The sequence below is a fragment of the Boleophthalmus pectinirostris genome, unplaced genomic scaffold (genome assembly GCF_026225935.1).
Source record: "Boleophthalmus pectinirostris isolate CB_2022bp ecotype Guang Dong unplaced genomic scaffold, ASM2622593v1 HiC_scaffold_19, whole genome shotgun sequence".
Classification (NCBI taxonomy): domain Eukaryota; kingdom Metazoa; phylum Chordata; class Actinopteri; order Gobiiformes; family Gobiidae; genus Boleophthalmus; species Boleophthalmus pectinirostris.
The window spans coordinates 40,829,843-40,844,298 of record NW_026571140.1 but is presented as its reverse complement, the minus strand read 5'-3'; the positions used below and the strand labels follow the sequence as shown (position 1 = coordinate 40,844,298).

General features: G+C 36.8%; 1 protein-coding gene across 1 annotated transcript in view; it reads left to right on the top strand.

Annotated features, from left to right (window-relative positions):
• The first annotated feature begins 1,600 nt into the window (after positions 1 to 1,600).
• LOC110168199 (intermembrane lipid transfer protein VPS13C) overlaps positions 1,601 to 14,456 on the top strand; it is a 183,368-nt gene continuing 170,512 nt past the window's right edge. The window contains 2 exon segments of the mRNA XM_055154670.1: positions 1,601 to 1,835; positions 8,907 to 8,950. Coding sequence (XP_055010645.1) covers positions 1,739 to 1,835; positions 8,907 to 8,950 — 141 coding nt within the window. The 5' untranslated portion in view covers positions 1,601 to 1,738.

Genomic DNA, 14,456 nt, shown 5'->3' with positions numbered 1-14,456 from the left:
GACCTAACTACTACTACTACTACTACTACTACTACTACTACTACTACTATGGACCTAACTACTACTACTACTACTACTACTACTACTACTGGACCTAACTACTACTACTACTACTACTACTACTACTACTACTATGGACCTAACTACTACTACTACTACTACTACTACTACTACTACTACTACTATGGACCTAACTACTACTACTACTACTACTACTACTACTACTACTACTACTACTACTACTACTACTACTACTACTATGGACCTAACTACTACTACTACTACTACTATGGACCTAACTACTACTACTACTACTACTACTATGGACCTAACTACTACTACTACTACTACTACTACTACTACTACTACTACTACTACTACTACTACTACTACTACTACTACTACTATGGACCTGGTACTATGACCTGACAGTTTTGACTGCTCACTTCTTCAGAGTCACGTGATGTTGCTGTGACGTGTCTGGTCAGATGATTTAAACAGGTTTTGTCTCTGTCTTCCTACCGGTGGAGGCAGGACGACAGCGCCACCTGCAGTACGACTTCCTCAGGACAGTATCCCAGGTGTTTCAGAGTAAAAAAACCCTCGTCCCAGTTTATCGTCCGTTGGGCATGTTTCCGTATTTCGATTGCCTCTTTAATCCAGCGGCGATGTTTGTTTTCTTCTGTCCCAATGATGTTTGCTCCGTCCCAGTCCCTGTTGTGGTTCTCTCTTTTACAATGGTCAGAAATGGCCGATTTGAGTTGTTCCTGTTCTGCTTTGTGTTTTGTTGCTCGTGTGCACGCCTTCGCTGTTTCCTTCAAACCTTCCTGATGAAGAGTGCTAGTGAGCAGTCAAAACTGTCAGGTATGAAAACAAACCCTTAGTCTGAAAAAAGAACCTAATAACATAGACTATGTACCTAACTACTGCTACTGTGCACAGTGGTAGAGCAATGTTGTCAACCATAAACATACTCTCCAACCTCTCAACACATTTGTGCATCAAACGCTGCCAGGAAGGCCTCAAAAATCCACAAATAAATGCAGGGGTAGCCACAACCTGGTATGTAAACGCAGGTTCATCGGTTTGCAAATAAATTTGTGAATCAACTAACTTTTTCTTTTGAGTCGAGAAATGCTTTGGTAAATGTTGTTATATTTATTTGTAAGTCATGAATTATATTTGTGAATGGCCTTATATTTATTTGATAATAAAGACACTATGTTCATATTTATGCAACCCTCTTCAGCTGAAATCTAATCATAGTACAGAAAAAGAACAAAAACTCCCCCATTAGTACAAAGAAAAAAGTCCTCAAGATAAATACTGACCACCAAATAATTATTCCATTTATGAAAAATAACTCCAGCTAGTTCAGTTTTAGTTAAGTTTCATTTTACTATAACATTGCCCGGTCCAGTGACTTCTCTAAATCATTCACTTTCACTGTGTAAATTCGCTGGTGGTTTTATTTGGCACGTGGTTTTTTTTATTCTGACTCAGCCTCACCTGACCTGCTCCGGTGCCAAACGATCGATGCGCTCCTCGGGCCCCCGTGTCTGCGAACGGCCAGACATCACCAATCGACCACCACAACAAGCGCGCACCAGCCGAGCGCCGAGTCATCGATCCGCCGAGAAGCTCTGCCGACGTCCGGCCGAAAACAGGTGAAGCAAACCCGGGCTCCGAGCACCGTGGACACCCGGGGAGAGGAGGCACCGCCGCTCCGACCTCCACCATGTTCGAGGCTCTGGTCAGCGATCTCCTGAACCGGTTTATCGGGGATTACGTGGAGAATTTGGACAAGTCGCAGCTGAAGATAGGCATCTGGGGAGGTGAGCGCGGCTAGCACACGGCTACACAGTGCACAACGCGGAACTCCGTAAACAAACGCTGCTTTTGAAACATTCGCCTCGCAATCTCAATCGACAGCCTTCCATTAACAGCGACTCCTGGTGATTATTAAACCTCTAAATGCGTGCTAAACTTCGGCTTGTCTCGCATGACAGCTCTGGCAGCAGTGGCCTGAAAAGTCAAAGCTTAATCTGGCGTAATGACGCTTCTAGATCAAAACATCGGAGTAGCTTCGGCGCTGTGATGCGAGCTTAAAATGCTCACTTCACGCCTGACATTCGCTATTTTCCTTTTTGGATTAAACCGAACTTTTACAGACATTAACATCAATAAGTAGCACTGCTTACAACTTTGTACGTGATTTCTTTATTAACTGCAAATTAGGTCAAGCTGAAATTCAACGCTTTTGTTATGTGAGTTTGAAAGACGACACATCATCTGAGGAAACTCCCACGTCGCGACTATTTCGTCAATTTATAATGAATTAGCAAATTAACAATGGATGGATTTATCTCTGCAACATATTTTTAATAAGTCTGAATCACCACAAGTGGCTTAAAAACGTGTAGAGTTTGTGAGATTAAAGAAGGAAGCACAGTAAACAGGCTAATGCAATTAAGCTCATTCTCAAAGTGAATGTTTTTTTTTTTTTTTAGCCAAACCACATCCTAGTCTGTGCATGGCATTGATCCATGTTTGAACAATGGGCTGAGGCGTTTGAAATAAAAATTAAAACCTGCAGAAGATCTTCCAGTTTGTTTACATAGCTTTACTCACTTCATTCTTAATTTCCTGTCCCACTAAACTCAATCTTATCTATAATCTGAAGCAGTTGTAGTGTTGTTGTAGTATTAAAGGCAAAGAAAACTGGAGTATGTGGTAACTGGAGCAAGTTGTGTAATTGTGGTGCATCTTGGGCCATTGTTATTGCTTCCTCATTCTTCCTGACATGTCATACCTGTTCGTGGCATGTCAGACCAGTCATGTAATATCACCGTATAAAGGTGAAGGGTTAGAATGGCCACGTAGACGGAAAAGAGAATTGACTTGATTCATTTTAAAGGGATGCATTGTGACTTTACGGGTTGGTTTCTGCCGCCTGCTTGTCTCCTAATGTTTAAATTCTGTGTTATAATGTTGTTTCCTCGTCACAAACAGACCTGGAGTTGTGTTTTGTTTAATTCTCACATGTTTAACGCGCAAACCCTGCAGATTTAAGATGAGAAAACACTGTTTGTTCCACCTGGTAATTAGTTGTGTGCAAAAATATCGAAATACCAAGTGTATTTTTGGTGTATTTTACTAAATTGTTTTGTTACAGCTACAGTTTTGTTGCTTGTTTAGTGTTAGGAAACTCGTTTATGCGACACATCTGACATTTTCACAGTTTTGATGATTAAAATGTTTGTGTTTCATATGAACTTTGCACAAGAAGCGGTTTAACAAAGATTTTTAGTATCACAGACATGATTTATAAGTCAAGTCTCGTCATTTTATTTATATAGCACATTTAAAACAACCATAGCAAGTTGCACCAAAGTGTTTTACAGCATGAAACACAACACAGTAAAACACTAACACAAATATAAAATATCTAAAATATTACATAAATGAGTTACTTGATGCACAAAGATAATAGTTTAAAGTAGAGCTCGTGGGCTGTTAAATGCCATCTTGAAAAAATGTGTTTTTAGGAAGGTTTTAAAGTGAGATAGGGAGGAGCAGGATCTCAGGTGAAGAGGGAGGGTGAAGCTTGGGGGCAACAACAGAGAAAGCTCGGCCTCCCCTGGTTTTGAGGCGGGATGACGGGACGGACAGGAGGTTGAGACTGTTTGACCTGCAAGGGTGTAACGATATCCAAGTCTCACGATACGATATCGTCACGGTATGAACCTCACGGTACGATACTTATTGCGATGTTGTGGGAAAGCTCAGGATATGATGGGGAGGTTCATGATTAGGGATGCAACAATATCCAAATCTCTCTGTACTATTTTCACAATTTACATCTCACGGTACGATATTTATTGAGATATTTTGTGGAGGCTAAACAGCTACTTTTTCCTCTTGCCTTGAAAAGACTTAATCCAAAGAACTAAGACTTAAAAGTGTTAGAACTGTTATTTCTTCTTGTAGCCTGCACTGAAATGGAGCAAAGCATCATGGTCTATGTAGTTCCCTTTGTCTTTTTTTAGCTGTTGCTGCACCATAACTCTTCATTTAAACAAAGAGACTTGTAATTCGAAATATTGTATATAGAACTCTGACGATATTTCGGTTATTGTTACATCCCTAATGATTTAGTCTTTTTTTATTGAACCATATTAAATCGAAAGTGCCCTGTATCGAGATATGTATCGTATTATGGCCCATGTATTTATTGAGATTTGTATCTTATTGACAAATTCTTAACGATACCCATCTTAAACTTTTGGTATATTTTACACACACCTTCACTAGAATCATTTGGATTATTTCAGTCCTGGAATTGCCAAATCTCTACTGAACCAAAAGTAAAAGGAGCTGTTAACTCGAAAACTACAGCTTCATGACATCACAAGGTGGAAGAGAACATTTTGAGCTTTGGAGATGTAGACAGACTAAGAACAAAGGATTACTGGCACTGTTGATTTGTATAAATGTGAAAAACAGAGCTAGTTCTGAAGTTAGACTTAGACTTAGATAAACTTTACTGATCCACAAGGGAAATTCTTTGGACAGAGTAGCTCACACTAAGTCTGTGCAATTAATTGAAATTTGACCGTAATTTCAATTTCTGTGTGTCAAATGATCTCCAAACTCATATAATCGGGTTGAAACAATTTAAAACTTAATGTTTATTTTGGGATAATTTTTATATAAATAAGTATATTTATTTCATTTTTTAGTTTTTTTTTTTAGGTATAGAGATTGTGGAACAGCTGAACATATAGTTTATTTTGGATACATTTATGCTTTTCTATGCCTTATTTCATGTTCAAAGTATATTTTATTCATTTTATGTTTTATACATCACTACTCTAAGGTTCATATTTGTAGTCTATATTTATTTTCAATTTGAAAGTTTTGCGTAAATTATCTAACTAACAAAAAATTCATCGTTTGAATATCATTTCAATATTGACCAAAATAATCGTAATAATGAAGTTTTCCATCAATGAGCAGCTCTAATCACACATCACAATAAAAGATAATAACAAAGAGTAATAAAAATGTAAATGGTAAAAATAAATTTGAAATAAATAGAAAAAAAGAGACAAGTGTCAAATAAAGCATAATTATATAAATGTAAATGTAAATGTACAAGTTAAAATATAATAGAAAAGTAAGTAATAAAATATAAGTTCACGTGCTTTTCTTGTTATTTTGGAATTTGCAATGTTGTCTGCATAAATAAAGTGCAACATATAAGAATATCAGTGTAAAAATACATAATTGAATAATATCTTTGTGACTTATTGCCCATAGTTAATCTTTGTGTAACTTTTCTGATGGATGGTTTCCATGGAGAAGTTATTACCTTTACTAGAATGTTCCACACTCTGCCATTTCACTTATTTATTTCTCTAGAGGCCAGATCTGTGAATATACATGTTTTGTTAAGTTTTTAAGCAATAAAAACACCTCTAATTGAACACATGCAAAATAAACAGATAAGTTTAATGACAGAATGTGACAAGACAAGACAATGAATAGAATTTTGATCACGATTTCGATTTGTGTGTCAAACAATCTCCAAACTCACATAAGAGTTGAAACAATAAAGCTTAACAAATATATTTTTTTATATAAATAAGTATATCTTTTTTATTTTTTTAATATAGGATTGTAGAACAGCTGGACATATAGTTTATTTTGGATACATGTATGTTTTTCTATCGTCTATTTTATTTATTTTGTTTTATACATCGCAAAACTGCTCTATGGTTCATATTTGTAGCCTGTATTTATTTTCAATTTGAAAGTTTTGTGTAAATTATCATAAGAGAGTGTATTTTTTGAGAGAGAAATGCTGAATAAATGCATCATGTAACTAAAAAAATATCAGTAACACTTTATAAAAACTACACCTTATTTAGCCTTAATAAAGCATGAACAAAGGCTTAATTAATAATGATTCACGCTTAGTAACTACTTAATTACTACCTGAATTAGCACTTAACTTGCACTTAAGTCACCTGTGCTGTAAATAGTAGCTCAATACTTCTTAATTACTCATGAACTAACCATTTGCATGTTTATAAATGCATATTTAAGTTCACATTTGAGCATTTATTAATGATTAGTAAGCCATGAGAGAATGATTTACTAATAATGCAATGCAATGATCATTCAGGCAGCTGTTATCTGTTAGTTAAGTCTTTCTGAGAGCTTTTCTAAAGTGAAGAATAATAATGTTTATTAAGCATTTGTTAAGGTTGGTCAAATTCCAGAGAAACAATAATGCATTACTAGTAAATCATTCTCTCATGGCTTAATAATCATAAATAAATGCTCAAATTTGTACTTAAATATACATTTACAAATACACACACAAATGGTTAGTTCATGAGTAATTAAGTAAGAAATACTTATGAGTTACTATTTACAGCACAGGCGAATTAAGTGCAAGTTAAGTGCTAATTCAGGTAGTAATTAAGTAGTTACTAAGTGTGAATCATTATTAATTAAGTCTTTGTTCATGCTTTATTAAGGCTAAATAAGGTGTAGTTATTATAAAGTGTTACCATATAATCGTTTGAATATTCGCGATTTCAATATTGACCAAAATAATCGTGATTTTTTTCCATAATCATGCAGCTCTACTGTGAAACATTTCTGGCAAAGAAATAACATTTCCTTGGAGACAAACTCACACCAGAAAAAGCTACATATTGCACCTTTAAGTGATCCTTTTTGCTCAATATTTACTTTAAAATGCGATGCCAGTATGGTCCAGATATGGTCCACAGCCGCCGCCTCCTGTACACGCACACGCAACAGACTTATCACCAAGGCAGATCGAGATTAAGATACAGTAGTTTTCAGTTTAATTTTTGCATAAAATCGACAGTAGCCACCCACAGTTCACTTATTGTGGAGTAAATGAGGAAGCGCATGTGTGTAAAAGTTTATCACGATCACTTTCAGAACACTTTTAATCTGGGTTAGAATTCGGACCGATAATAAAAACAGCTCAATGATTACACAGTTTGCATAGTCACAGTGTTTAATCCAGGATGCATACGAGTTAAATGTTGACTGCAAATAACTGGGAAAACTGTGTGGTCCACGTGGTTTTATTGTACGTAAAAGCTGCAGGTTTAATCGGAGCCAAATCAAAACGCAAGTTCAATTCTGACGTTTTTGTAGTTTCATCATTTCCGCCACAAACCACAAAATCTCCTGTCTGATTCTGCGTAAAAGCTGCTGAACGCTGTAGTTTAGATCTGCACAAACATCTCTGGATGTGTTTTTAAAATGTTAACTTTGAACATTATTCTATTATTAAAACAATAAATAAATAAATAAACAATAATGGCAAATCTTTTTGGAATTGCAATTCGATATTTTTCTTAAAAGTGCTTGTGTAACTTTCAGGTTCATGCCCTGTCAAATGCTTTTTCTCTTTGGAAATGTTGTTTCTTTGTCTGGAATATTTCACAGTATGGCATTAAACTAAACCAGACTAAGTTACAGGTCAGATCTGTGGAGAGGCGACCCCGCTCACAGTCAGAATGTCTGTTTTTTGAGGTATTTTTGAGCTTTAAAACCACCTGTAAAACCTTTTTTTGATTGAAAAAAGAATATTCAAATAAAATAAAATATTTTCTAAATGGTCCTCGATACAAATAGATTTCTGTAACTGACTTTTCTTAGTTACACTTAAAGGTGCATTGTGTAACTTTTCTGGTGGAGAGCCTGTCAAATGCTTTTTCGCCATGGAGATGTTATTGCTTTGTTTGGAATGTTTCACAGTATGGCATTAAACCTTTATATCTTCATGGAGACCAAACCAGACCAAGTTACAGGTCAGATCTGTGGAGAGGCGACGCCGCTCACAGTCAGAATGTCTGTTTTTCTAGGTGTTTTTGAGTTATAAAACCACCTGTAATTGAGTAAATGTAAAGTAGAGCTTTAAAGTCACACTGTGGAACATTCCAGACAGAGCAGTGACGTCTGTCAAGATTTGACGGAGCCTCCACCAGAAAAGTTACACAGTGCACCTTTAAATACCTTTGAACGCTCCAGTATGTGTGTAAAACGTGCACTGTGAATTCACTCTTGATTTAAAAAAAGAATATTGGAATTTAATTTAATCAGAATTGCAATAAAATATTTTCTAAATGCTTTTTCTCCATGGAGCTGTTTTTGTTTTGTCTGGAATGTTCCACAGTATGGCATTAAACCTTTCTGTCTTCACGGAAACCAAACCAGACCAAGTTACAGGTCAGATCTGTGGAGAGGCGACCCCGCTCACAGTCAGAATCTGTTTTTCTGGGTATTTTTGAGCTCTGAAACCACCTGTAATTAAATAAATGTAGAAAAACAAGAGCTGTTTAATGTCACACTGTGGAACATTCCAGGCAGAGTAGTGACATCTGTCAAATTTTCCACCAGAAAAGTTACACAATGCACCTTTAAATGCCTTTGAATGCTCCAGGATGTGCGTGAAACGTGCAATAAAATATTTTCTAAAGAGTTCAGTCCTGGATAAAAGTATATTTCTGTAATTACCTTTTCTTAGTTACACTTAAAGGTGCATTGTGTAACTTTTCTGGTGGAGGGTTTGTCAAATGCTTTTCTCCAGGTCAGATCTGCGGAGAGGCGATCCCGCTCACAGTCAGAATCAGTTTGTCTGAGTATTTTTGAGCTGTGAAACTGCCTGTAATTGAATAAATGTAGAAAAAGTAGAGCTGTTTAATTCAAAACAATGACATATCCATAGAAACATGCATTAGGCACACCCAAAAAACAAAAAAGTTACACCGTGCACCTTTAAATCCATGTATTAAACTTTCTTGTGTAATAAGTTTTATCATTTGTCTTAATTTATTTTTGTGTTTTTGCAGGAAATGTGGTGCTGGAAAACCTGAAAGTCAAAGAAAATGCCCTGGTAAGTCCCGCCCTGGTTCAGATTTCATTCCCTTTGGTCCGCAGAATCGCTGAAATGTTATACTGACTAACAAACTCTTATTTTATTCTATGTTTATGGCTAAAAAGTGACAAACTATGACTCACTGTTTGACCCCTTTACTGTTTCATTTCCTTCGTATCCTCCCGTGCTCCACTTTCTATTGAAAAACACTCACTTACTGTATCGCTGTCACAGGTGAGTTATTGTATTTTCATGGTGAAAAGTGAAACACGGAAGCTGAAAACCTACGAAAAGCAAACTCCCATTTATTTTTATTTCTCCATATTAGTTATATCACAACTGTACGTGATGAGCCGAATGCAAATTTGAACACAAAACAAGAAAAGTAAGTAAAGAAAACATCTGGAATTATTATTATTAAAGAGGAAGTATTATGCAACGTCAACTTTTTGGAGCGTTCTATCATTTTATAACGTCGTTCTCTGATGACAAACCTGGCTGAAGAGGTTTTAGATGTCATCCGTGTATGTTTGAGTAATCTAGTGATCTCCCCTGGGCCCTATTCAAACCCTCCTTACTGTAAAATTCTCCATAAAAATATAAAAACATAAACAAAATTGTACACAAATCTGATGCGATGTGCAGCAGTTGCATTAGCGGGATTCACACTGATTGTGTTGTGATAGCGCTCTGAAGGGGGAGTGACTTAGCGTGGAGAGCAAAGGAAAGGGAGACTCAAAGCAAAAGTGAAATAGTACCCCACAGAAGTCCAATACCCCCTCTAGATTTCAGTATTGAATTGATTTAAAAAAAAAAACATTTGCAGTGAGTACAGTGGGCAAACATGCACTCAGGTCAAAGTGCTGTCGCTTTAAAATTATGTAACTGAAGAAAGTACAAATAAGTACTCAAGTAAAATTTTAGAAAAGCATTTGGAAAAATACAGAGTAATTGCTTAGAATTTGATAAACTAGTCGATCTGACCTGGGACAGAGGGGGAGGGGCTTATCCAGGTCTTATTATAGAGAGATCAGGAGTCTAACCCACAACCTCCTGGTGAGAGGGAGGAGACGGGACAAATCCACTTCTCAGACCGTGAGGGAGCAGAGGCACCTTTGCATGACTTCATTGTCTTTGCTGGTTCAGTGGAAAGTTACTCAGAAAATCCTCAGGTAAAGGGGCGTGGCCTCACTGCTCAGGTGATATCATGATTTTCTAGTTGCTGTATAAGAAAAGAGAAAAGAGGTGAGGACCACAAAAGTCTCAGGAACGGACAGTTTTTATACACCGGTGGTCAGACAACAACTGTAGTCATAAAGGTGTACTGTGACAACTTAACTTCAGCGACAACAAATGGTCTATTGAGGTCCATAAACATTCCTTAACGTAATTTTACCATACCAACTTTATTTATAAAGCACTTTAAAAACTTTACAGTTGACCAAAGTGCTGCACACAAACACAGAACAGACAATGATATTCGCAGTAGAATCAAATATACAGTACAAACACAATACAACGGCTAAAATAAAAACATAAAAAACAGTGAGGTAGTCAATAACAACAAGTATACATGTCACTTGTTAAAAGCCAGTGGAAAAAAGGTGCGTTTTTAGGAGTCTCCAACTGTCTAATCTCTAATGACGACTGGTTCCAGAGCCGAGGGGCCACAACAGAAAACGCACGGTCCCCACGAAGCTCAAGTTTAGTTTTTGAAATGACGAGCTGGAGTTGGTCTGCAGACCTGAGAGTGCGAGATGGGGGTGTAAGGGTGGATCAAGTCAGCGAGGCAGGAGGACGCTAGACCGGGCAAACACTTAAAAGTAAATACAATCATTTTAAAATCGACTCTAAAAGACACTGGGAGCTGATGGAGAGAGGCTAAAATAGGTGAGATGCTCTTGTGTTTCCGGGTTTCAGTTAATTTTAGGAAATAACAGACTTCTTCTCCTATTCCTTACATGAAGATTGTTTGTCATTCAACATAAAAAAAAAAAACCATGCCATCATCGGGTAACTCAGGTAAAGGGGCGGGGCCTCATTGCTCAGGTAAAGAAATATGTCACTCAGGGCCTGTTTACACGAGAACTCTTGCAGGTAAAAACGACAAAATATTTAATTGGAAGTGCCTTTTGTTTACACTGTGACGCTTTTTGGGGATTAAAAACGCAAAAATCTGAAACCACCCTCCAGAGTGGAAAGGTTGAATACGCTTCACCGTAGCGTTTCCGTCTACACTGCCCAAGACGCAAAACTCTGGTCAGATCTGCTCACGGCGCGTACATATTTACATCACATACATCACCACCGAGCATCACCACCGAGCCGCCTGGCATGCAAACACAATCGAATTCCACACACTTTTGCGTTACCTTATGCATGCAGATTTCCTCCTGAAAATGCTCGACTAAACGCGGAATAAAAAGTGAAGACGTGACGCCACTTTTCCGTTTTCTGTTTAGACCATCGTCATATAAACATAGACTCATTTAAAAAAATCTTTGGCATTTTTCGGCCAAACAGCATGAAACTTGGCACTGCACACACTTGTCCCATTCGGATGACACCCCCCGAATTTGAGCTCAGTCGGACGAGCGGTTTGAGAGTTCTGCGTGGAACAGACAAACAGGAGGAGACACAGACATTTCTTACATTAATATATAGATGTTAGTTTTGGGACAGTGTGGTAGACAAAACATTAAGCACAAAGAATCGATCACAGACATTCACTTAACTGCAGACGTGTGAGTCCTGTGTTCACACGTGGCTTTAGTCTGGAGTTAAGCAGAATTTTAACTGTAACTATTGACACTGTAGTAACAGTAACAGTACACAGACATAATCTCTTTGGTCAATATTGACATAACTGCTGTACTTACACACATGATGATGATATGATGAGTGTTTGTCTGTGTATTTGTCAGTGTTTGTCCGTCTATGCAGCTCTGATCACTGGTTTAACAGGTCCGTCCGAGCGGTGGGTGGGAGCCTCTACTGCACAGGTGTCAAACATACGGCCCGGGGGCCAGATCCGGCCCTCCAAGAGCTTTAATCTGGCCCTCGGCTGATTTTCTACTAAAATATTTTAATTATATTTTCTATTAATATATTGGTAATTTTCTGCATCGCTTAGCATAGCAGCGTTCATTTTTACTGTTGACCGTGACACCCTCATCAGCAAAATGTCAAAAATGAGAAAAGTGGACACCGAGTGCAGAATTTTCCAAGAAAAATTGACTTATTCCTATTTACATACAAGTTCATGTTAAAACATTGTGTTGAAATTGGATTTTCCTTAAAGTTTCAGGTTGTTCATAATATTATAATATTTTGTAAAAGAAAGAGTTCATCAATTAAAAACAGATTTCTGTAATAGATTTGCGTTTCTCTGCACAAATATTTGAACTTATTGTTAATTTTTGGGGTTTATATGTCATGAGTTTTCTGATCCGGCCCCTTTGGAATCAAAGTAGGTTGGATACGGCCCCTGGACCAAAATGAGTTTAATACCCCTGTCTACTGTTTTCTGTCTAAACCAGAACTAACGCAGCAAATACAGCAAATACAGCAAACACATGGTCACGGCTCTAAACCACAGAGACAAATGTGTGTACAAGTGTCAGGCAAATACAGTGTTATGATAACCAGTGTTAGGGAAGTTACTTTGAAAATGACTAATAACTTAATATATATACTATTTCTGTCTCAAAGTAACTTCATTTGTATGTTTTTCATTTATATTTGAACATTACTGATATGTTTTCATGTTTTTAAGACATTTAAATTGAGTCAAACTACAGATGAGTTGTACAAACGGGTTAGAAATGGTAAAAAAAAAAAAAAAGTTTTGTCTGTGTCTTTTTCATTTTTAGCACATCCAGCATGAATTAACAGCTAATTTAAGGTTAAGCTCTCCTCCCACACGTTGGGCTTTGTGCTGCAAGTTATGAGTGTTTTGTTAGTGAGTGTAATTGTGAGTAATGTGTTGCACGGCTACGCAATTTAAAATCAAATTTAAATGCAATATCTAATTATTACAAGGTTCCCACGGTCATGGAAATCTTGGAAAGGTCATGGAATTTTAGTATCGCTTTCACACAACATACATTAGACTATTATGATTATTTCTGAACGTCTGCGCCTTTTGTTTAAAAGAGATGACAATAAATGCACTGACAGGATTTTGAATGTTAAAAACTATAATCCCAAACCATAAGGTGAGTGGAAAGGGAAACATTTCATATTTAGATCTAAAAATCTGATCAATTCTAGACATGTAGGTGCTGTAAAGACACGGAAAAGTTCTGAAATTTTATCAGTGAAAAAGACTGGGAATCCTGTTATCAGTGAGTAAGTTACACTCAAAACTGGTTATAACAATATGAGACGGAAAATCAAACATGTGGTAACTAGATTAAATATTACAATATTTACATATTGTGATGTTTTATTAATATTGTGGAACAGAGCTGCAAGATGAACCATAAATAAATCAAAAACAATATTTAAATGGTAAAATGGTTAAAACATGACAACTTTTTTTTATAGGTTTATGGTAACCAAGAACTGCTGGTGAGTGTTTAGTACATTTAAACCACATAATTAAAAAAATAATATCGTCAGAGTTTATCGACATGATTACTCTGGATTCCAAACAATCAGTATCGTATCAGCATCAGCCACGAAAACAAACCAGTTCGATTCTTACAAAAAACAATCTACTCAAGATCAAGTTTGATTTTCAGATATTTGTACAATTATCTTTTAAATGATTGCGTTGATTTCACTATGATCTGTATAATCATAATAATAATTGTTTCTGTGTAATGTAATTCTGTGTATCGTAAAGTCACACCAGCCAAAAAATGCACAATGAAGAAGAAAAAAACATACATAAATCGCACCGGCCTATAAGTCGCACTTTTTGGGGAAATGTATTTTGTAAAATCAGAGACCAGGAACCGACATTTCATCTTGAAAGGCAAGTTCTAGTAATAACAACAGAACAGAGAACAACAGGCTGAACAGGTGTTAATATGTTAACGCAGGGGTGTCCAAACTTTTTTCATCAATAATAATAATAATAATACATTTTATTTATATTGCACTTTACATAAAATAATCTCAAAGTGCTACAGGTAAAAACAATGAGTAAAAAGGTGCATCAGAAACAGTGGATCAAGCTAAAACCAGTGCAGGAATTTATAAGATAAAACAAGAATAAAATACAATTAACAAAAGGCTTTAGTAAAAAGGTATGTTTTAAGATTTTGTTTAAAAACAGAAATAGATTGTGGGGCTCTCAGGTGGTCGGGGAGAGCATGCCAAAGCCTTGGAGCAGCAGAGGAGAAGGCCCGATCTCCCATGGTGCAAAGTTTGGTTCTGGGGGTTTGGAGAGTGTTGGTGGCTGCAGAGCGGAGGGAGCATGAGGGGGTCTGGGGAGTGAGGAGTTCCTTAAGGTACTGGGGGGAGTGACCGTGGATGCATTGGTGAGTGAGGAGGGAGACCTTGTACTCAATCCTGA